This window comes from Colobus angolensis, unplaced genomic scaffold (genome assembly GCF_000951035.1).
Source record: "Colobus angolensis palliatus isolate OR3802 unplaced genomic scaffold, Cang.pa_1.0 Scaffold46, whole genome shotgun sequence".
Lineage (NCBI taxonomy): Eukaryota > Metazoa > Chordata > Mammalia > Primates > Cercopithecidae > Colobus > Colobus angolensis.
The window spans coordinates 3,700,869-3,726,551 of NW_012118043.1; the positions used below are offsets into that span (position 1 = coordinate 3,700,869).

Here is a 25,683-nt window from a genome sequence, read left to right on the forward strand (position 1 = left end):
GTATGCAATAGCAGTATGTCTTAAAAAAACAATGTATACATTACTTTAAAAATACTTTCTTGTTAAAAATGCTAACAATTATCTGAATTCTCAGTGAGTCATAGTATTTTTGCTGATGGAAGGTTTTGCTTCAATGCTGATGGCTGCTAACTCATCAGGGTGGTGGTAGCTGAAGGTTGGGGTGGATGCAGCAATTTCTTAAACAACAATGAAGTTTGCCGCATCAACTGACTCATCACAGGGGATTTCTCTGCAGCACAAGATGTTGTTTGTTAACATTTCAGCCAGAGGAGAATGTCTTTCCAAACTGTAGTCAATCCTCTCAAACCCTGCACTGCTTTATCAACTAAGTGTATGCCTATTCTAAATCCTTTCATTTCAACAATGTTCACAGCTTCTTCATCAGAAGTAGATTCCATCTCAAGAAACCACTTAATTTGCTCATCCCTAAGAAGCAATTCCTCATTTATTAAAGTTTTATCATGAGATCACAGCAATTGAGTCCCATCTTTGGGCTCTACTTCTAATTCTAGTTCCCTTGCTATTTCTACCATATCTGGAGTTACTTCCTCTACTAAAGTCTTAAATCCCTCAAAGTCATCCATGAGGGACTAACTTCTTACAAGCTCCTGTTGATGTTGATTTTATTTTATACACAAAAAAACTGAAACTGATTTTTTTTCATTTCTTTTTAATAGAGATGGGTCTCAATATATTGCTCAGACTGCTCTTGAACTCCTGGCCTCAAACTATCCTCTTGCCTCGGCCTTCCATAGTGCTGGGATTACAGATGTGAGCCACCACACCTGGCCCACAAATGTTCTCAATGGCACTTGGAATGGTAGATGCTTTCCACAAGCTTTCTGACTGACCTTTTCCCAGACCCATTGGAGGAATCACTATTTATGGCAGCCACAGCCTTATGAAATACATTTCTTAAATAATAAGACTAAAAGGTCAAAATTACTCCTTGAACAATGGGATACAGAATGGATAATGTGTTAACAGGCATGAAAACAACTTAATCTCTTTGTACATCTCCATCAGAGATCTTCAGTGATCAGGTACATTGTCAATGAGCAGTATTATTTTGAAAAAAATCATTTTATTGAGCAGGTCTCAATAGTGGGCTTAAAATATTCAGTAAACCATGCTGTAAACAGATATGCTGTCATCCAGGCTTTGTTGTTCCATTTATAGAGCACAGGCAGAGCTGATTTAGCATAATTCTTAATGGTCCTAGGATTTTTGGAATGGTAAATGAGCACTGGCTTCAACTTAGAGTCACCAGCTGCATTAGCCCCTAATAAGAGAGTCAGCCTGTCCTTTAAAGCTTTTAACCCAGGCAGTGACTTCCCCTCTCTAGCTATAAAAGTGTTAAATTACATATTCTTACAATAAAAGGCTGTTTTGTCTACACTGAAAATGTGACTTAGTATAGCCACCTTCATCAATGACCTTAGATCTTCTGGATAATTTGCTACAGCATCTACATCAGCACTTGCTGCTTCACCTTGAACTTTTATATTATGAAGATGGCTTCTTTCCTTAAACCTCATGAACTAATCACTGCTAGCTTCAAAATTTATCTTCTGGAGCTTCCTCACCTCTTCTGGCCCACAGAATTGCAGAGAGTGGGCCTTGCTCAGGATTAGGCTTTGGCATAAGGGAATGCTATGGCTGGTGTGATCTTCTATCCAGACCACCAAAACTTTCTATCAGTAATAAGGCTGTTTTGCTTCCTTATCATTCATGTGTTCATTGGAGTACCGCTTTTAATTTCCTTTAAAAACTCTTCCTTTGCATTCATAACTTGGCTCACTGTTTGGTGCAAGAGGCCTAGCTTTCAGCCTACCTCATCTTTTGACATGCCTTCCTAACTAAGCTTAATCATTCTAGCTTTTGATTTAATGTGAGAGAAGTAAGACTCTTCCTTTCACTTGAATACTCAAGAGGCCATTGTGGGATTATTAACTGGCCTAATTTCAATAGTGTTATGTCTCAAGAAATAGGGAGGCCTAAAGGGAGGGAAAGATGGGAACACAGCTAGTCACTGGAGCAGTCAGAACACACATTTTTTGATTAAGTTCATCTTCTTATAGGACCACAGTTCGTAGTGCCCCAAAACAATCAAAGATCACTGATCACCATAATGGATATAATAATGAAAAGGTTTGAGCTATTGTGAGAATTATGAAAATGTGACAGAGACACAAAGTAAGCACATGCTGTTTGAAAAATGACAACAGACTGGTTTGACGTAGGGTTGCCATAAACTTTCAATTTATAAAAAACACTCTATCTGCAGAGCACAGTAAGTCAAAGCACGATAAAACTACGTATGTCTGTATTTAATTATATATTCTAAAAATGCTTTTAGCCAATTTTTTCCCATGAGGTATACAGGATGTCCTCTGAACATTTAGTATGTTTCTGCTTCTTCAACCAGCTACTTGCACTGTACAATTGCTAAGTGAGACTAATAACAACACATACTTCCATGGTGGCCATCTCACAGCTCACCACACAACGCAAATGAAGTGTGAAAGTTACCATGAAGGGGCTTTGCATAGCCACGATATGATCCCACTAGCCACACAATAGTTCTTCCTCTTTATGCTGCATTCAGAGAATCAAGAATTCTAGGAATCCCTCAATAATTTCTGTAAGAATCTGAAGTACTCCAATGCTAAAGAAAGAAGTCAACCATGTTTAAGAGATCATCACTAATTTTACCAGGAGAAAAGTCAAGGACAATAGGACATATACCTACACTTGTTAAGATGTTTAAAATTATAAAGCACATGATGAAAGATGTTACTATTTTAAACATTCACAAGTGAAAAAAAATTTATTTTAGGGTTAACATCTTAACAAGACCATTAATTAAAGCAACCATTACAGTGACTTTTCTGAATATATAATAGAAAGGAAAAATATCTTACTCTTCCTTAAGTGCTCCCTTTTTACTAGGTTCCTCTACAAAAGCTTCTGTTTCTTGCTCTTCTGACATTCCATGCAAGTACGGATTTAACGGTGGTGGCCTCCAAAAAGATCCATTTTTGAACATACGAAAATCTTCCGTACGCCATTTAGTTGGAGAATCTCCCTAACAAACATTTAGAGAGTTATTATAAAGGTCTAATTACTCAGAGTCAAAATTAACAAAGTAATTGATTCTACTTGCCTGCAGAATAGAATAAAGCTTCCACCTATAGTAAACATGGGCTGGTGTCTGGTTTTCAAATAAGAACCTAAACAAAACAAACAAACATTAAACACCATATTCTTCAACAAAGAGTTATCTTCAATTAAATATAAATAAATGAGAAGTACTATTTGCCTATTTAGTTCTAAATAAAACAAAAATAAAGATCCCTAAAGAGAACCTCACCCACTGCCATCCGCTACCTATCCCCATTCCCTTACTCCAGTCCTAAACTGCCTTAGTGACTGACATTAATAATCAGAAGGCATGCATCATGCTGAGTCTTACAATCGTTTTTATTGAACGCTTACATGGCAGATACTGTGTCTGGCAATGGAGAGATTTTCCCAATATATAATTACAAAAGCAGTGATTTTATACTATTTAAGGGTTAAACTAGTGTTTTAGAATTCTGCAACAGCTCAGAGTATAAGCAATTTATTTTAAAACTCATTTGTTCAACTGTATCTCACTTATGATTCCTTCACTGAAAAGCATAATGAAATGTATTTTCCTCCTAGAGAATGCTAAAAACAATACTATTCAATTAACCAAATCAAAAACTAATGGAAAATTGGCCTCAATACATTCTACTCTGATTACTAAAACTGCCTTCCCATCCCATTGCAGAACTAATCCCATACTTTTAGAACTTTATTCTTGGAAATATTTTTAATTCTAATAAATTAAAAGTAGTTTTAAGCTGCATGCCTAAAGATAAAATATGGCAAATACAAACAATAGAATATTATTTGGCCTTAAAAAAGGAAATCCCGATACATGCTATAATACGGATGAATCCCGAGGACATTATTATGCTAAATGAAATAAGCCAGTCACAAAAGGATAAATATTGTATGATTATACTCATATGAGTTTACCTAATCAAATTACTAAGAGACAGAAAACAGAATGGCAGCTGCCGGGGCTAAGGGGCCAGAAGACTGAGGAGTTACTGTTTCACGGGTAAAGAGTTTCATTTTGGAAGATGAAAAAAGTTCTGGAGATGGATGGTGGTGATGGCTGCACAACAATGTGAATGTACTTAATGACAATGAACTGTATACTTAAAAATGGCTAAAATGGGAAATTTTATGTTACATATATTTCAACACAATTTTTAAAAAATGCACACCTGAACATGGGATTGTTGATTTCTCTGTTCATAATCATAGCTTCAAACATTGGCCCTTCACGTACAACAAACTCTATCATTCGATGTATCAGGGCGAGCAAATTCCTACAACAACAACACAGTTAAAGAAAATGGATTCAGACCTACCACTATATAAAACTACACTTGACCTAAGTTACTATAATTGTGCAGAAAATGATTATTCTGCTGACTAACACCAAATTTAATACCAAAAAAGTAACCTGGAGCATACGTTAATGCCTTGTGCATTAAGAGGGTGTGGGGCGGTGGGAGTAGGGAAGTGGGAGGGGATGGAAAGGTGAGGGAGGGTAGGAAACCACAATATAACCTCATAGTAATATTTACTTTTCTAAATGTTACTTAGTTTTATTTTCCAAAAGTAAAACATTAAATTATAAATCACAACTAATTGATAAGTTGTAAATATTGATATATAAAATCAGTAAGTTTGAGCCTGCATGTTATTACAGCCATCTAGAAATTCACACACTATCTCAGTTAAAAAAAAAAAAAAATTCCTAAACCAAGCCCTTTTGTGGTGCTACTGAAAATGTTATAACCATGACTATAATTTATAAAAATGCAAAACTACCTAACAAGTTTAAGGCCTGATTTAATAAAAAATCCATCCAACTCCTGTGTTTTTCTGGTACACATACCAGATGGAGTTTTTATTAAATCTGACCTTTAAATGAGGCAACATCCCTTTGGACCACACTTCAAACTAGTTCACGATTCACGAAATGGATAATTCTGCCTGTGTATTATCTTTTCTCCCTCCAAAACAAGAGAGATTGGTACGCCTATACACTATAAATCAATGAAGAAATTATGTTGCCAAAGCCTTATACTACTCTTTCCAAAATATTGCAAAATGGGGCACATGGTGAGATGCCCTTCCCATTTTCTGTAACAATTATTTTCCAAATACCAAAATAAACATATGTGAGTAATTTTTTAGTACAGTCGTTTTATTGACTGAACTCATAGGAAGTCTTTATCTGAAGCTGGGTCCTAAAATCATGTGATATTTTATTAGACTCCAAACACAATTTTGGACATTGATTATGGCGTCGGGCTCAAAATGACTCAGCTTATTTATAAGCTGCTTTTGATTTCTCATTTCACCAGTCCCCCAGCATACACAGTTGGCAAATAACAATCGGGAAAAACAAAAGGATATTGGCTCTTGGTACGTGGCACACACTAAATTACACCTTTAGCATTCCCAGCTCAAATTACATTCATATAACTGCTAGAATGTAAATAAATATATAGTTATAGAATAAGACAGACTTTTTTGGCTCCATAATGCCCTATTTCAGAGTACATAAACAATAAAATAATCTATCTCATGGTGGCTATAATTGTTTTCTCATAGCTTTCAAACAAACCTACTTAAAATGAAATCTCTACATAGTGAAAAAAATTTAACCCTAAAGGAAGTAAAAAAAAACTGTATCACAGTTTAAATCTTTACAAAGGGGAAACTATGCATTTAAAACTACTAATTCAACCCTAAATTGTTAAAACAAAAAACTAAAAACATTGCTTATTTTTAAATTTAAAAATTATTTTTCTTTCACAGAAGTAATTGCTCTGCAAATACGCAGTTCCTCAACGTTCATACGATTAATGACATTATTTTGAAGGAAGGGAGATAATGTAAAGCTATGATTCAATTCCAAAACTCCCTACTGATATGAGCCAAATTAAAGCTAAGGGAAATTTTATGTATAAGACTAATTACTAGGTGGACAAACATTATACACCCAGAAACTTGTGTGAATTAAGTCAAAAGCAACTTGACTTTAGCATTTAAGATAGAGGAAAATCGTTTAGCAAGTTTAAAAACAAAGGATTCATCCTAATGGTGAGTGAAGACTTTCGGCAAAACGCACACTCAAAATTGTTTAGAAATACGGTGAGCCACATACATGTAAAGCTACCACTAGATATGTGCTTTTTTAAATGCTATAAAAATACTATCCTGTGAATGCTTTTATCAGTGGGGAAAAACCCACTTAGTTTTAAACAGGCTTGTAACTGATAAAATTAAAAGTTTATAAGTATTTTTAAAATGTTTCATGATTATTTAAAATCAAAATCTGACAATTAATTATTAACTTGATTTCAAGATTACTAAAGAACTGTAATCACATTCTTCTTCCTTAAGGATTGTGTTTATTTTAAAAATGGTGACTTTTCTATTAAACAGTGTAGTACAAAAAGATGATATATTTAAAGTGCATTATTTAATTTTAAAATGGTAATTATCTTATTCTGGGCAACAATAACCAAAAAAAAACAAAAAAAAAACAAAAAATTGTCTCTCAGTTATAATAAAACCACATTTATTGGAGTCGATCGTACCAATGTCTGGTCAAAAACTGTATACTTTCCCAATCCATCCCATGATGTTTTCCTGGTCCCCCGCTGCCGCAGACAGTTCAGCTGGTGTTGCTCACCAAGGCCAATGTCAAAGAGAATTTGGTATTCTTTTGTGTTCATTTATTATTCAACCAGTGTTGTGTTCCTGTGTTTGGGAAAAGGCTTAGCTTGACTGAGCAAGAGCATACCTACAGCATGAACTCTTCTGCTTTAACAGTGTGTTGAAAGAGAAAAAAAAGGAAGAAAGGAAAATAAAAGAATTCCAAATACCTTTGTTATCATGAAAAGAAAGTTTCGAGTATGTCCAGTGTTCATGACAATAATAGGAATTTCTTCTTAAAATCAATTAAAAAAAAAAAAACCAAAACAAAACAAAGCTATGCCATCAGTAAGGAGAACTCAAAGCAACGTTATATATTAAATGCAGATAATTCAGAAAACAAGAAAAAAATAACAACAGATTGAGTCAAACTGTAATGTTATCTGAAATTTAAGATACATTTAAAACATCTATTTTCCCATAACAATAGTCTATTGTCTGACTCCAAATCAGAGCTAATACATTCTAACTAGTTATATAAACATTCCCTACAGTGATAACAATAAAAACAAAAAAGCTATTGACATAAAATTGCACAGTATACAAAAGTTAGTTAAATTTCACACATCCCCCCAAAAAGTACTGGGAAGGAACCATTGCTCAGTCAAGATACTACCTTTTCCTCAACACCATTTCTTTTTAAATTCAGAAGGGGATATTGTCTATATTTAGATCAGTAATAATAAAGAAAAACATGTACCTTTCTGTTGGGATAACCACTTTGACTATGGCTTGCGACAGAGTCTGTATATGAAGTCACATCAGATAATAAACATAGAATATGTGAGTATTGTTAACAAGTAACAAGCAAAAATATACATATGCATTGAAAATACTACATATCTAATCACAAGTTTTGCAGGCAATCACTGCATTTGAAGTCATTATACACTAAGCAATTACATAAATGCAAATGGATGTGTTCAGTGAACAATAAATGTTCACTAAATGCAAAGAATCAGAACATTCCTGCCAGAATGCACATCAATGCACTGAAATAGGTACTACACTGAGAATTATCAGATAAAGATTTTAATTTGTGAAATAATTAACTGTTTGCCTCTGACCATACAGTTCGCTACTTTGTTCCCAAGCCTTTAAAACCAGCCCTGTCGTTTTAAGTGTAATTAATTCATAATAGAACCAACAAATTCTTGTAACTTGAAATTAAGTTGGTTTTTGTTTACTAAAAAGAAAATACTCACCCTTGGCTTTTACTAGATTAACTATTTTTTAAAAACCACATAAATCTTCTCAAATATTCTAATACCTCAGACCTAGCTGCCATCCAAACAATAACTACTTAGGAGGTCTTTCTAATTGAAATTTCTAATTGAAATGTCACTTAACCAAATACAAAATATCACTTTCTCAGAACAAAGTAAATTTAGATACTACACTTAAGCAAATCTGGATAGAACACTGGACAAAGGAAAAAAAACTTAACGAGTGGTCAAAAAAGGAATGGTAGCCACAAATAAAAACATGACCTAGTATTTCAAATATAGGGTTTCCACGGGCTAAGGCAGGGAACACATCTACTTATTTCTTTAAAAGTTGCCAAACAGAATTACACACACATTTTCTTTAAAATTGTTGAAAAGAAATACTACCACAGTTTTAGTATTTACAAATTAGATGCGGCCTTATGTCCATTTTTAAAATTACCTTCTCAAAATCCTCTTTGTTTTTAGGTGGCGGTAACATAGGAGCATTAGGGTTTTTTAACCGCTCTCTAGGCTGCGCATTAAAAGGCAGTCCGGATGGAGGTGGGGGAAGCGTATGTTCCATCATAGAAGGCGGAATGTATATTGGATGTGGAGGAATAGGTACAGCTTTACCCCAACCTAACTTCATTTCAAAAGACATAATCATTTTTCCTACAAGAAAGAAATGAAAGGTCACTTTGTTAAGTCTCAAAAGTTTCCAAATAAAGTCTTTCTGGTGAGTTGAAATAATTTTCATTTTAACCTCTCCATTTCAGGTCCAATCCTTCCTAGTTTTTATAAATACTTTTCCAAACCAAAGAAATATCTGAATTGTATAAATGGGTAATAAAAACATTCTTACCATTCAAATTTTTTAAAGCTCTTTCAGCATCTCTTCTATTCATAAAGGCCACAAAGCCACAATTTCTCTCTCTGGCTCTTTCTTCATCAGTTCTAGGCCACATGATTTTCACACTGGCTAACGGTCCAAATCTTCCAAATTCTTGGCACAGCATTTCTTCATTCATCTATTAAAAAGGGTAGGAGATTTTTATTATGCAAAAAAGGGAAAAGAAAAAATTATTTTCAGAAAACAAAGTAGTTTTTACAAAATGAAAAGCAACACAGCAACATGCTTCAATTTTCCATTCAAGTACCAGGAACGCTACACAAGTAAAATCCCACGTGGGGCATTCATACATCATTTCATACTATAAATATTCTGGTTTATTTAAGATGCCAGGGTGGGCAAGTTCAGCGGATAGAGAAATCAAAATCACTTTTACTCCTTATCTTCCTTTGCTTTTAAGGTCCTGGATCTAAGTAAGACGTTTTATAGTGACGGTTTGTTTAGGCATTTAGGAACATTTTTCAAGCAGGCTTGGTTAGTACATTTAAATTAAGGAGGAAATATTTATTGACAATGAAGAAAAAAAGGATCTAATCATCTGTTCTCCTTCTAACATCAACTACCCATGTAATCAAATGCAGAGAAAACAGTTAACAGTAAATATGCAAAATATAATTTTTAATAACAGTGTATCATATACTACTGCTACTACATTCGCCATAACATAATTAACAGCACCAATGCAGGAAAAGAATTAAAATGTAAAAGACAAACCACAAACAGTAGTTTGCTACTGTGAGAAGAAAAAGGGACTCCACAAGGAAACAAGTATGCATCAGAAGTGGACAGTCTCAAAATAATATTATCATCAATGGTCATACCCTGATTTAATAATAAAATTAGCACATAGTAAAACATTTCAAATTCAGAGTTCAATCTAGTTACTGAAAGAGGAAACAAGAATATGTGGCCAAACAATTTGGGCCATACTGGTAAGTCTCAAGTTTACAAGACAATTCTAAAGACTATCAAATTCCATCAGATTTGTCAGCTTCAGAATCTTGATTTTTTTTTGACTGACAAAGTAGCTTTCTTCCAAAAACATAAAGCATATCACTCAACATTCATCTTACTTAATATTACCTGTGGATTAATGTTTCCAAGGTATAAATTAGTAGTGCTTGGATCTCCTACATCATGTGAGCCAGGTGCGTAATCATCAAGAACTAGGGCAGAAAGAAAAAAAGAATTATAACCTGCAAAATATAAAGTTTGGAAAATTTATCAATTAAAAGAGCAAAAAACTGTATTACCACCAGATGATCTATTTCTTCTGGAAGGTGCGTCCACTTAAAGGGGAGAAAAGAAAACAATTATTAGTTTTTATAATACAGTAGTCCCCTCTTACTCTCACCTTTGTTTCCCCCAGTTTGTTACAGTAACAATTTCCGAGAGACAAAAAGAAAGACCACATTCACATAACTTTTTTTTTTCTTTTTTTTTTTTTGAGACAGACTGTTCTCTGTCACCAAGGTTGGAGTGCAATGGCATGATCTCAGCTCACTGCAACCTCTGCCTCCCAGGTTCAAGCAATTCTCCTGCCTCAGCCTCCTGAGTAGCTGGGATTACAGGCATGCACCACCACGCCCGGCTATATTTGTATTTTTAGTAGAGACGGAGTTTCACCATGTTGGCCAGGCTGGTCTCAAACTCCTGATCTTAGGTAATCCGTTTGCCTCGGCCTCCCAAAGTGTTGGGATTGTACATAACTTTTATTTCAGAATATTGTTATACTTGTTGTTGTTAATCTCTTAGTGTGCCTAATTTACAAATTAATGTTTACCACAGCTATGAATGTGTAAAGAAAAGGATAGTATATATCAATGGTTTCAGACATCCACTGGTGAGCCTTGGAATGTAACCCCCCATGGATAAGGTGGGAACTACTGTAATTGATCACAAACATACACACTAAAGTAAATGCCACTTACTAGAACGACGCTGACCATCAGAATCTGACTGAGGAGGTTCAAATCGACTTAATCTGCCTTTTGTTTTATGTCTCTCATCACGTTCCTCTTGAATTCTGTTGAAAATATTTACAATCACTTATAATGAGCCAAAATTTGTTCATTCACATTTAAGAATAGTGCTTATCAAATTACTATCATCAAATAACTAGAAATATCTGTAATTAAATACTGGTACTGAGAACCAAGATTAGAGAGTCCCTCAGCTATAATACAACCACGAGCAAATTTCTAATATATCATACTAGCAATGGAACACAAAAGCCTACTTTAAAGGGGAGGAGGAAATTCAACATTAAAACCACTGAATTTGTTTCTTGCTAAGTCTGGCTGACCCTCACTCCCACCCCAGTGAGTATACTGTTTCCACTGCAAACAGGACTCTGGACATTAAATAAATCAATTGAACTGAATATTCATAATGCAAGCAACCCAGGTGCTGGACTAAATGCTAATTTATTTTCAAAGATACCCCACCAAATATTATAATATCTAAAACAATCTCATAGCAAAGTGGTTAGTAATAACTAACTGGTACAGTATATTCTTTATACTTGCATCTGTTTATGTATCAGCTCAATATACCTATGATAGTTATTCTCCACACTATAAAACTTACTGCTTTAATTCTTCTTTGAAGAGTTCCAAATTGCTTTTTTTCTTTTCTTTCTCTCCTTTTTTAAGTGGCTATAAAGGATATGACAAGTTATACTTCAAACAAAAGGTTAAGCAAAACTAATGATTCAATAATAAGAGCCTTTTTACATCATTTCAGTACAAATTGTATGTTCTAATTATTTAAATTAAAAAGAATGCTTTTCTTATCATTGAACTTCCCTTCCCCTTCCTCCAAAATAACAAATTATTAATACAATTAGATAATTAAAATGACAACCAGTAGTCAGGGAAATTAATGAACATGAAGTAACTGAACTGCCATGGAAAGTAACTGCCAAAAATACGCACTCTTCAATCACCTTTGTAGGACATGAATTACTGGAACAATAAGTAACATCTTTGGAATCCTCTTTTAAAACTGCTTCTTAATCTACTTTTGGAATCCTTCTTTTAGAAGCGCCAACATAATTTAATACGGAAAAATAGTATTTTCAACAAATGGTGCTTGGACAACTGAATATCCACATGCAGAAAAATGAAGTTGGACTTCTACTTTACACCACATACTAAATGTACAAAATAAACTCAAAATGGTTCATGGACCTAAATGTAAGAGCTAAAACTATAAAATTTTTGGGAGAAAAACACAGGAATCTTCATAATCTTGAATTAGGTGATGGTTTCTTAGATATGACACCAAAAGCCTAAGTAATAAAAGAAAAAAACTGATAAAATGGACTCCATTAAAGTTTAAAACCTCCATGCTTCCATCAAGAAAGTGCAAAGACAACCCAGAGAACAGAAAACATTCCCAAATCATATAGCTGATAAGAACCTTGACTCAAGAAGATGTAAAATACTCTTACAATTCAACAACAAAAATACAAATAACCCAATTAAAAAGTGGGCCAAGTATTTGAATAGACATTTCTCCAAAAGAAACCTATAAATGGACAATAAACACATGAAAAGATGCTCAATATCATCAAGTAAGTGCAAATCAAGACCACAATGAAGTACAACTTCACACACACTAAATGACTAAAATAAACTTTTCAAACAAAACAGTTTTGTGTTTGTTTGTTTGTTTTTGAGATGGAGTTTTGCTCTTGTTGCCCAGGCTGGAGTGCAATGCCGTGATCTTGGCTCACCACAACCTCCGCCTCCCCAGTTCAAGCGGTTCTCCTGCCTCAGCCTCTGGAGTAGCTGGGATTACAGGCATGCACCACCAAGCCCGGCTAATTTTGTATTTTTAGTAGAGACAGTGTTTCTCCATGTTGGTCAGGCTGGTCTCAAAGTGTTAGTGTATGACATGAGAAAACTGGAACCCTCAAACATTACTGGTGGGACTGCAAAGTGGTACAACCACTTTCGAAAAACTGGCAGTTTCTTAAACATAGTTACCATGTGACACAGCAATTCCACTTCTCAGTTTGTGTATATACATGTATCCAAGAGAACTGAAAACGTAAGTTTACACAAAAAAAGCCCACACATAAATGTTTACAGCAGCATTATTTCTAACAGCAGAAAAGCGGAAACAAACCAAATGTCCATCTACTAAGTAATGCACAGATAAACAATATATGGTATGTCTATAAAATGGAGTATTATTCAACCACAAAAAGGAATGAAGTACTGATACATGCCACAACAAAGATGAACCTTGAAACATTATGCTAAGTAATGAAGCCAGATACAAAAGACCAAATGTTGTATGATACTATCCATACAAAATGTCCAGAATAAACAAATCAAGAGACAGAAAGTAGATTAGTAGGTTGTCAAGGACTGAAGCTAATAGGGAAAAAAAAAAAAAAATGGGAGTGACTGATAATGGGTAGGGATTTTTTTTCAGGTTGATAAAAATGTTCTGAAATCAGAGTGGTGACTGTTGCACAACTTTGAATATACTTAAAACCACTCAATTGTACACTTTATTTAAATTTTTTTTTTTTTTTTTTTTGTAAAGATGGAGTCTTGCTCTGTTGCCCAGGCTGGTCTCAAACTCCTGGGCTCAAGCAATCCTCCAGCCTCAGCTTCCCAAAGTGCTAGGATTACAGGCATGAGCCACTGCACCTAGTCAACTGTATACTTTAAAAGGATAAATTTTAGCCAGGCATCTGTAATCTCAGCACTTTGGGAGGCCAAGGTGGGCAAACTGCTTGAGTCTGGAAGTTCGAGACCAGCCTGGGCAAAATGGTGAAAATCCGTTTTCACAAAAAATACCAAAAAAATTAGCTGGGCATGGGACTACATTGCCTGTAGTCCCAGCTACTCAGGAGGCTGAGGTGGGAGGACCACCCGAGCCTAGGAGGTTGAGGGTGCAGGAGCTGTAATCACACTATTGCACTCTAGCCTGGGCAACAGTGAGACCGTCTCCCAAAAAAAAAAAAAAAAGGTAAACCTTATTGTATTGTATGTGAATTGTATCTCAACAAAGCTGGATTTTTCATTGCTTTTAGAGACATGTTTTAAGCCAAACAAAAAAAACCAGGCTTACTATTCAATGCAATCACATTTGTTCACCACATGTGGCTCCAAATGACATGACCCACATCTGTCTGCCATCTCCCACAAAAACCAAACTCTCAAAGAAAAAGAATTTTTTTCTAACACTGAGAATATTTTAAGTGTCACTAATTCTGACAGTAATTCCCAAAATGTTCTAAAAATGTTCTAGGAAACAGACACTACACATACTAATAATTTAAATACCTCAGTTCATAAATGTTTAAAAAGACAACCCCATTGCAAGTCAAATATAGTCAATTTTTGACTTGCATTATAGTAAATTTTTGACTTGCAATATATTATGAGCATAAATAGCAAATGTTCACTGCTCAAAGAGCATAAAAAGAATATCATCTATGTGTCCTAATTCATCATCTCTCATCTAAGTAAATTACTGGGTTAGAAAGCATCAAAACTTAACATCTACCACTCCTGCCCCCGCCAAAAATGAAAAAAAGCCAAAGTCTTGCTTACAGTGGAAGTATCACTGGCAATGTCATCTCTGAACATAAATGGTCAATTACTTAAGCATGACTTACAGGTTTTTTGGTTTCTATCACAAGAAGAGATGGTGGTCTTTCATTGGAAGACTGATTTGGAGGATTTTTTTGATCTGCAAATCTTGAAGATGGCTTATAGATTTTACCTCTTTTTTCATCTGTTTCATGTTCTTCTGAAATTTAAAATACTAAGTTTCAAAACCAATTTCGCATTATTTTTCTTTATTAAAAACAAGTAAAAATTAGTAAAATGCCTTTAGCATTAAAATGTATCACTATTAACAAATATGAAATTCAAGTATCACCTCAATAATGCTAATTTAATCATTTTGTAGCAAAACTACAACACACATTAAAATCTGTGACAAGTGCTCTGCTGTCTTAAAACTTGAAAGGGACTAAATATGTTTAAAATCTGTCTTCAGTATCTCATTAACTGACACTTGGCCATTTATTCTGCTAATATAACCACTAGAGGGTGCCAACAGAAAATGTAAAATTCAAAAGCAACCAAACTTCCTTCCATAATTATCTATCTGCAGTCATTCAACCAAGATGGAGTTTGCTCAAAAACTGTAATACAGTTATACTTTATTAGCAGTTACACTTATAAACTTACCTTTAGCTGCATTAACAACACCCCCTCGCACAAATGTTTTCACCTTATTACCATCACTTCCTTCAAAAGCAGCAAGAAACTCCTCATATATCTCAGCAGCTGCCTTTTCATCCTCCTAAATACACATGAAAATATTAATATCACACAATACAAAAATTGTTAATGTACACAGGGCTAAATTCATCAAGGAATAAGATGGAGGAAAACCCTCCCTTCCCAGGTTAAGTAGTCCTAACAATTAATAACATCTAATCTTTAGTAGATATTAAATATTAATTAATGAAATCAAGAGAGGCTTTGCTCCTCTACCGGCAATTTGTAGAACCAGAAAAGAACCCCTAAGTACAGATTAACTAGTAAATTTGTCTAGAGACTACTCAAGCATCAAATTGTACGACAATTGACTATATGAAAACATATTTTGCTAGTAACGTTTACCAAGTTTCCAAGGCACGATGATTTAATTCAGTGAATATAAATATTTTTCAAATCACCAAAAACATGCATATTAGAAGTTGAAGCAGCAATATCTACTGACAAGTGGCATTAAAGAAAAGAAAGCTCAGAAGAATCTTGATCTAAAGAAAGCTCAGAAGAAATCTGATAGTTTCAATTATTCTAAATGTCCCCAAAACACCTACGAACAGAAAGAAGGCCAACAGAATATAACAGAAAATACAGAATAAAATCAAATAGCATGTGGAAATTTAGTGTTCAATAAAAGGAGCATCTCAAATCAATGGGAAATAAACTTTTCAATAAATGACACTAGGATAACTGAATATATTATTTGAAAAAAGACAAAAATGAATCTATTCTTGACACCACATACCAGAATAAACTACAAAATAATCTGATTTAATATTCTTAAAAATGAAACCATACAGTAGTAGGTAATTCCCTTATAAGCTGATAATGGAAAAAACTGAAAAACCAGAAATCATAGGGAAACACTGATCTGATTGTACAACAATAGTTTCTGCATGGAGAAAAACACCAGCAGCAAAATAAAAAGACAATCAACAAAGTGAGAAAAAAAAAAATTGTACCTTGTATAACAAAGTGTTAATACAACTTATAGAAAAAAATTGAGCAGACAGTTCACAGAAACAAACACAAGAAAAACTGTTAAACTTCACTCATAATGAGAGATATCCAAATGTAAAACTACACTGAGATACCATTTTTCATGCAGGAGACTGGCAAAACTCCTCTACTGGCAGTGCTATGGGGAAACATTCATTCATACACTACTGACAGGGGTGCAAAATGTCACTGCCCCCACAGAGAGCAATTTGACAATGACAAATATAGAAAAACTATATTTATGCATTTACCATTCAACCCAGTAATCTCACTTATAAGAACATATCCCAAATCTCACCTATAAGAATATATCCCAAAGATAACACTAGCAAAAAAACCAAACATATGCATAACATTATCCCTCACAGCATTATTTGTAATGACAAAAGAACAAAACATAAATGCCCGCAATAGAATTTTAGTTGAATAAATGATTGCATATCTACACAGCCATAGCAAAAGAATAAGGAGTATTTCTATATACTTGAGGTAATTTCTGAGATATAATGTTAAGTTACAAAAGCAAGTTGGAAAAAAGTGTACTGTATAAAGCATACTATCATTAATCTAAGGGGAATGGGTACAATGTGCACACACACACACACACAAACACACACTTTACTTAAACAAAAAGAAGATTAGAAAATAGCCAAAACTATAACAAAAAAAAAAGAAACAGGGTGAGGGAACAAGGATAGAAGCTCAACTCCTAGGAATATATGTTGTATTACAGATTTGACTCAGAGGTGGAGCTGAGAATATCCTAGAGGTTAAGAATCTTCAGGAAACATTCCTCTAATACACTCAGACACATTCATTTCCAAGGATAATTCAAAATACATTTTCAACATTACCTTTTTCTTTAATTCTTCCTGTTCCTTTTTACTTAAAGTTCGCTTAGCTGTACTCATTTTTCCAATACTGAATGCTTTAAGTTTGTTTTCCAGAAGAGGCTAAGAAATAAAAAGCATACCTTTACATATACATTCTTAGTGCTATCTAAAACTTTAATACACATCAACCGATAACTAAGTCTTCAGAATAGATTGCCATTTTAAAAAATTTCATTGTAAAGAAAAGCTGGGGCTACTCTACACGTCAGGTGCCTATCTTACTTGACTCTGATGTTAAGTATTCATCAAAGAATGTCTTCATTCACTAGCTCTAGGTCAAAAACATGCAAAAGGCATGTTTTAAAAAAAGGTAAAAACAGAAGAGACAGACACTAATGCTTAGAACAAGAATAAAAGCATTTGAGGAGGGAAAGTACAGATGTTTCTGGGGAAAAGTTGCAATGACAGAAAACAGATCCTGAAGTAGGCAAAGGGAGGCAAACATTTCCATGGTCCCGGGGCAGGAATTTACCATCTACAACCCTCATTTTACATATTATAAATAACTTTTTTATAATTTGGTGAATTACCTCATTCTTCATCAATAATACTGATATTTATGAACATAATTTCATTCTTTGCTGGGATTAAAATATCACCTACAATATTTAAGGTTTCAGCTCAAGTAAAACTATATCAATTTTAAATACAAGAAAACAGTATTTTAATGAAGTCTTCATTTATGTAACTTAGAAGCAAGTTCCTTCTGAAATATAGCCTGAATATACTGTCTGTAGACCTTTGTGTTCAATCAGTTACTCATTTGATTTATAAACTTAAAAGGTAGGAAATGTTTATTAAATACAACCTAAAATACTGAAATCTGAAGGTTTCTCTCACTACTAAAATGAGAAGCTAACCAATTACAAAATTAAGACTTTAAATTCCCTAGTCATTAAATAGGCTTGCCTTTGGGAGATGCAGAATAGAAGAGTAACATTGCTGCTATTTTAAAGTTAATTAAAATCTCTTTGAGAAAAATAAAGCAGTTTATAACCTAAAAGTCAATATTGGGTTTCAGAAGCAGATTCAAAATACATTTTCTCAAAATAGAAAATCGTTTTGCCATCATTCGGTCTCTCTGGTTTCAACTTCAGAAGTTTAAACAAGTGGCAAGATTATATATGAATTAAATGAAACCCAAGGAAAAATCACCATGCTCAAATTTTATTTATACCCTAAGAGCTAAATTCAGACACCTAAGAGAGATATGGCTAAGGAAACTATGAAGTATTTATTCAAATAAACAATATAAGCGATCATTTAAAAGTTTGTTTACAGAATTTTTGCAGAAATGAAAACAATTTATAACTAAAAACAGGGTATTTTAAAATGGGTTCTTGTAAAATAAATCTAGGCAAAGTAAAAATATATTTATACCTAGAAATATTAAACAAGAAAAGTAATTTGTTATCAGTAGTTAATACTGGCTGGTGATGACTGTGTTATGCGACAAATTTAACCACAAGAAAAAATTACTTGACATAGAATAAAAGTCTAAAAGAGCCTGAGAGCACTTTACAGATATAAAAGTGAAGAAGTTCCTTCTCTGTGTTCCTGTATTACCATGGGCACTGCACTTATTAGAGTGAATAGCACCTGCTCCTGTTTACTTTCCAAAGTGAGACTTAGCTCTCTGGAAACAAGAATAGTGTTTCAATGATCTGTGCATTTCCAGTAACTGATATTTGGTACTTGGTTCAATAAATTTTTGATATAAGTGGGGAAAGATAAACTTGACAATTAACCATTTTAAATCCAAACACCACTCTGCTTTTTGAATAAAATTTAAAACTCTAAAATGAAATATATCTCACATTTGAGCTAAAAGGATGTCCCTACATAAATGAGTTTACTGTTATCCCAAATACAAAAAGAATGCTATTTTCAAATAGAGTAAGATGAAACACATACAAAACCAAATATTCAACCACTAAATTCAATCAAGGACAGATTAACATCATTAACTATCCTTTCCTATCTTTACCTTATCTTATCTATACTCACTCTTGAGAGATTCTGATGAGGAGAATCACAAAGGCTTTCACGGGCACTTTCATTCCTATAATTATGTTTTCTTGGGCTCTTAGGTCGTGTCCGACTTGGCATATCACTATCTGAAGGTCCAGATGCATCCATCTTCAGGAAAAGCAAAACAAGAGAAAAAACAAACCACACATACATACATATACAGCACTGAAAACTAGAAATAAGCCATGTCAGATATTCACAAATTTCATTGTACATTATCAAAATATCACATCCCTTAATATCACCATTGATTTCATCAAAAGAGTTCTTTTTTTTTTTTTTGAGACGGAGTCTCACTCTGTCGCCCAGACTGGAGTGCAGTGGCACGATCTTGGCTCACTGCAAGCTCCACCTCCCAGGTTCACGCCATTCTCCTGCCTCAGCCTCCCAAGTAGCTGGGACTACAGGCGCCCTCCACCACGCCTGGCTAATTTTTTGTATTTTTAGTAGAGACATGGTTTCACCGTGTTAGCCAGGATGTTCTCGATTTCCTGACCTGGTGATCCGCCCGCCTCGGCCTCCCAAAGTGCTGGGATTACAGGTGTGAGTCACTGCACCCAGCGTAAAAGAGTTCTTAAGAACAGGGGAAGTTTTCAATAACTCTAACTCACAAGCTTGAATTTTATATTGGTAACAGTTGTTTTCCTTGAAGTAACAGGTTCATTACCTTCATTTTCAAGAAAATGTCTGCCAAAATCCCCAAGTCTGATTCACCACAGTTTGCCTGTCAGTCACTCCCAAGTAAAACTAGTGTTTCATGAAAAAAGCAACTAGTTTCATTTCTCAACTCAACCAAACATCACATTTTGGTAAGCATAAGTGTTATACGTACTTCTTATCACATAGAATATTAAGACAAACTATACAAAAGATCAAGACAATGGTAAATTTTTACTGCTTGATGAAGTAGTAAACTAGTAGTAATTTTTACTGCTTCACCAAGCAGTAAAAATTATTTCTAATTATGCTGGTTTCTCAAGTGAAATTATTGTGCCTGCTGGGGAAGAATATAATGACTACACATATATTCTGGTGTCACTGCCTTGATTTGTGCTGAAGTGCCAACAGTTGACCCACCGAATGCTTTTGCACCTCCAGCTATATTTGCATTAGTGCAAGTGCCAAAATGGTGAAAAAGGCATAAATAACGCCTTAGTATTATTACAAAATAGTTTTGAATTCACAGACCCTTCTCAGAGATTCTCAGTGACTCCCAGGGGTCTTCTGACTCCCAGGGGTCTTCAGACTACACTTTGAACACTGCTGTAATAACATAAATAAAAAAATACTTATTGCAGTATTATCTATCCAAAATGTTACTCGAAAGCTTTAAACAAAAAATAAATGCCCATCAACAAATAACAAACAACTGCACCTCCCCACCATAGAACATTATGATGCCTTAAGAAAGAACAGATTAGAGTTATAACAGTTTACCTGCAGGGATTTCCAACACATGTTCTGTGCAGTGAGAAAAGCATGTACATAATGCATTCCCATAGTCAAAGTGTAAGTACATATATGTATGTATGTACAGATTTTTACACAATAAAAATCAAAAGGAAATATACATACTAGGTTTCTAACATGGCTTGAGAGGGCTAACTTACGCAAGTAGAACATAAAAAAAGGGAAGGCACCTAGAAAAAAAGAGTAAAAGGAAAAAAAGCACACACAATATAATTGTACTTATTTGTGAAGTAAAATCACTGATGTAGGGAAACATATGAGAAGAAATTAAATTTTAAAGGAAAAAAGACAAAGATTGCCTTTTATACTCACATGTGAATCTGAAGATCCAGATGAATGAACATCTGATGATCTCGTCTACAAGTATTAAAAATAAAAGTCAGTAATTTAAAAATGTCTTACACTAACAAACTATGTCTCTCATGTTATACAAACTTAGTATTTCCTAACTTCTGGCAATTTCTCCTCAGTTAATTAAACTGAGCAAAGGCAGTCTCTGACTTAGGAAAAGATTATGATACAAAGTAAACGTATAAGCCATTTCTTTAAAATTCAGCCTGCATATTTCCAAAAATATAATACAAACACTAGTGGGATATATATGAGGCACAATTACCTCTTTATAGTATACACTGGAAACCTAACCACCATTTACACAACAGAAGTTTTAGGCAAAAGCTCTTCCTAATCATAGATGCATCATTTACTGCCACAGTACTGCCCAGCAACTTCTTGGTTCACAGTACAAGAACTCTCTTCCTTTCTCTAACCACCCAAAGCCACATAAAGAAATCCACATATAAATCCTTGCTGTCTATTAAAAGGTACAAATTCTGGCCGGGCGTGGTGGCTCATGCCTGTAATCCCAGCACTTTGGGAGGCCGAGGTGGGCAGATCACCAGGTCAGGAGATCGAGATCATCCTGGCTAACACAGTGAAACCACGTCTCTACTTAAAAAATACAAAAAATTAGCTGGGCGTGGTGGCAGGCACCTGTAGTCCCAGCTACTTGGGAGGCTGAGGCAGGAGAATGGCGTGAACCTAGGAGGCGGAGCTTGCAGTGAGCCGAGATCGTGCCACTGTACTCCAGCCTGGGTGACAGAGCGAGACTCCATCTCAAAAAAAAAAAGGTACAAATTCTGCAGAAAGTTCAAGAAAATATTATCAAATTTCAATACGGCACCATTTACAACTCGTTTTAAGGGAGATGATTCTATAGCATGACACAGGCTTCCTGGTGGCACGAGAAAGAGTTCATATGGTATCTGCCAGCAATGTCAACTGTTAAAACTTCAATTTTTCTTAACTGATCAGATTATACATGGTATGCAATAATTTGTTTTCACTAGGCATGTAAAGACAGAGATGACAAGCTGTAAGGCTATTAACTAAATATATGCTATCCTTCTGAAAGAAAGATTCTCCAAGAATTTTTACTTGGGAATCCAAAATATAACTGTCACCGAGCTGTTTTTATTTTTGACGGTATAGGGTAGTGAAATTTTACTTGTTTTTATTTATATATTTAAGTGTTAAGTGTTCAAATGAAATCAAGAATATTGAGATCACAAATATCTCACCTGACCCCAACTCCCAGTCCAGATGTCATATAAAGCACAAGACAAAATATTTTAAGAGAAAATTGAAGATTCGTATGTTATTTTAAAAAGAGCAAATCAGGAAGATTAATATAGATCCATACAGTATTGTTTTATTTACGTTGTCCATACATAAGGCTAAGAACAGCTGGTAAGAATTTTGCACTGAATCAATTTACTCCTCTGAACTCCACTGTATTATTGCACATTAGCATAAAGAAAAATCAGCCCAGGACAACCAAGTACTGGGACGCCTCCCATCTCATTCTTTCTTTTGTTCTTTTTTTTTTCTTTTCTTTTTTTTCTTCAGGGACGCCTCCCATCTCATTCTTTCTTTTGTTCTTTTATTTTCTTTTCTTTTTTTTCTTCAGAGTCTCACTCTGTCTCCCAGGCTGGAATACAGTGGCAGGATCTTGGCTCACTGCAGCCTCCGCCTCCCAGGTTCCAGTGATTCTCCTCCCTCAGCCTCCTGGGTAGCTGGGATTATAGGCACGTGCCACCATGCCTGGTTAATTTTTGTATTTTTAGTAGAGACGGGGTTTCACCATGTTGGCCAGGATGGTCTCGAACTCGCGACTCAGGTGATCTGCTCGCCTCTGAAAGTGCTAGGATTACAGACATGAGCAACTGCACCCGGCCCCATCTCACTCTTTCTGTCCATGGTTTTTTTGTCCCCAACTTTTGTGTCCACCTTCATTTTCTTCTTGCAGCTAATCTTTCTTAAACGTCAAGATGGTATAAAAGAAGAAAATTTTTAGTATTAACTATGAAACACACTCTGAAACATATCTTGAAACTCATCAATTTACAAATATCTAGAAATTTAAAAATCCAAAAGAATAAACAATCATTCTTACAAAAGAAGTTCAGGCAAGAGGCTGAAGGGACTGAAAAAAATCAACGGCCTGGGCCGGGCGCAGTGACTCACACCTGTAATCCCAGCACTTTGGGAGGCTGAGGCAGGTGTATCAAGAGATGGAGACCATCCTGGCCAAATCTGGTGAAACCTCATCTCTACCAAAAATAACAAAAATTAGCCGGGCGTGGTGGCGGGCGCCTGTAGTCCCAGCTACTCGCTGAGGCAGGACAATTGCGTGAACCCGGGAGACAGAGCTTGCAGTGAGCTGAGATCATGCCACTGCACTACAGGCTAGGCAACAGAGTGAGACTCCGTCTCAAAAACAAACAATAACAACAAAAACAAGTCAACTGCCTTCCAATACACCAGTATTAACCTGCTAGGTAACAAAAGCATCCTAATCATAAAAGCAACAAAAAATATAAAAACATCTAGAAACCAATTTAATAAATGTACATAACCCTTGTGAAGAAAAAACAAAAACTTTAGGAGAAATCCAGTTACTCAAGTCACCTTTTCAAAAGATTCATATTACTGGATGGGAAAATTCAATATAAAGATAATGTCAATGATACCTAAATTTCTTTACATATTTAATACAATCTCATTCAACAGCTCTAAATTCCAAAGAGAAATACCTGCAAGAGGGCAAAGGAATTGCCAAAACAATTCTAAAGTTCACCCAGAAAGAATAAGCATCCAAAAGAATAACTAAGAAAGTGCTACCCTTTCTTTAGTCTTTTATGCCATCACATCCAAATCATTTCTAGGATTTTAAAAACAAAAGATACAAGAACCTAGACATTCTGCCTATTTCCATAGTTAACTCTTCCCTGACTCCAAGTCGTCATCAAAAGATGAAGCTCTATAATCTTTAAGAATCTCACTTGCATAACCATTCATCAAATAAAATAATCTCTGATACAAAAATGAGTTCAAAAGTAACAATTTTGTCAGCTTTCAAAATAATACAATTTGATAAATTTGCAAATAGAGCAATAACAGCATGGTATAGGACAATGCACCGGTGTACAATGTAGGACAATGCACCAGCTGATTTCAATTAGCTTAAGATGTCACTAATCACATTTATTGCAAACCAGACATTTTCCACTGATACACACCTATAGCTAAACAGCACTCAGCACGGAACTTTTTAAGGGTTAAGAACAGTTCAAACAGCAGTTAACACAATTTTTAAAAGAATAATCAACTTCTAAAGATAACAGTCAAGGTAAACAGTAAATATAGCACTACTTCAGAAGCTGAGCCTCTCCCTCTTCTTAACCTGGAACTGAATTGTATTATTTGTCTTGAGTTTGGCTTTTTATTGTTAACTGAAGAACACAAGCGAATGATGCTTAAAGATCTCCTGAAGTCTACAGCACCTTATCCAAATGAAAGGACCCAAAAGCTGCTGGATGGAGTGGCTCATGCCCGTAATCTCAGCTACTCAGGAGGCTGAGGTGGGACCACTGCTCGAGGCCAGGAGTTTAAGACCAGCCTAACAAAGCAAGAACCCCGTGGGGGGGGGGGGAGGGCGGGAGGGAAGAAAGAAAGCAAAGAAAAAAGACACAAAAGCAAGAAATGAAAAGGAAGACTAAGGGAAGTTTCAGACGATAAAGTAGCATACACAAGAGAAATTTTGGAGCAGAGAAACCAGACAGTACAAATGTGGGGAGGGACAGCAAGAAAGTCTAAAAAGAAAAAAAGATCATTCTGACGGCTGCTAAGGGGATAAAAGTGAAGCCAACTACACTACCTATTGCCCTATAGCTTGCTGGCTGAGAATAAAACTAATTTTCTTCCAGCTGCTCCAATTTTACTTCAAGTGAAAGCCCCACATCTGAGTTTCCAAATTAGCAAGCTATCCACAGCAACATTCCTCCAACACCACCATTCTGCCTAGTGAGCTCTCCATTCTCGTATCTGTCTCTTTTTTTTTTTTTTTGAGACGGAGTCTGGCTCTGTCGCCCAGGCTGGAGTGCAGTGGCTGAATCGCAGCTCACTGCAAGCTCCGCCTCCCGGGTTTACGCCATTCTCCTGCCTCAGCCTCCCGAGTAGCTGGGACTACAGGCGCCCGCCACCTCGCCCGGCTAGTTTTTTGTATTTTTTAGTAGAGACGGGGTTTCACCGTGTTCGCCAGGATGGTCTCGATCTCCTGACCTCGTGATCCGCCCGTCTCGGCCTCCCAAAGTGCTGGGATTACAGGCTTGAGCCACCGCGCCCGGCCGTATCTGTCTCTTAATCTCCCACATTTCTCCTCTCACCCTCTAAGAGCAGCAACTTTCATTTCCACAAGTTTAACAATCTCTCCCGCAGGAAGCATAACACCTTAATTGTACTGTCTTGACTCTCTTCTACTAGACAGCATGCTCCTCAAAAATGGGTAAAAATGGGTACATTCTATTTTTTTTTTTTTTTTTTTGAGACAGAGTTTCACTCTTTTTGCCCAGGCTGGAGCGCAATGGCGCAATCTCAGCTCTCATGGCAACCTCCACCTCCCAGGTTCAAGTGATTCTCCTGTCTCAGCCTCCCGAATAGCTGGGATT

At 35.4% G+C, this 25,683-nt stretch overlaps 1 protein-coding gene across 1 annotated transcript in view; it reads right to left on the bottom strand.

Annotated features, from left to right (window-relative positions):
- Nucleotides 1-25,683, bottom strand: part of U2SURP (U2 snRNP-associated SURP domain containing) — a 58,580-nt gene that overhangs the window by 27,774 nt on the left and 5,123 nt on the right. The window contains exons 2-16 of the mRNA XM_011958075.1: nt 20,987-21,031; nt 19,181-19,312; nt 17,135-17,233; nt 15,195-15,309; nt 14,615-14,748; nt 11,563-11,630; nt 10,905-10,999; nt 10,227-10,262; nt 10,057-10,139; nt 8,926-9,091; nt 8,524-8,735; nt 7,556-7,599; nt 4,344-4,448; nt 3,188-3,254; nt 2,946-3,109 (exon numbers count right to left, since the gene is read on the bottom strand). Coding sequence (XP_011813465.1) covers nt 2,946-3,109; nt 3,188-3,254; nt 4,344-4,448; nt 7,556-7,599; nt 8,524-8,735; nt 8,926-9,091; nt 10,057-10,139; nt 10,227-10,262; nt 10,905-10,999; nt 11,563-11,630; nt 14,615-14,748; nt 15,195-15,309; nt 17,135-17,233; nt 19,181-19,312; nt 20,987-21,031 — 1,565 coding nt within the window. The remainder of the gene's footprint in view (nt 1-2,945; nt 3,110-3,187; nt 3,255-4,343; nt 4,449-7,555; nt 7,600-8,523; nt 8,736-8,925; nt 9,092-10,056; nt 10,140-10,226; nt 10,263-10,904; nt 11,000-11,562; nt 11,631-14,614; nt 14,749-15,194; nt 15,310-17,134; nt 17,234-19,180; nt 19,313-20,986; nt 21,032-25,683) is intronic.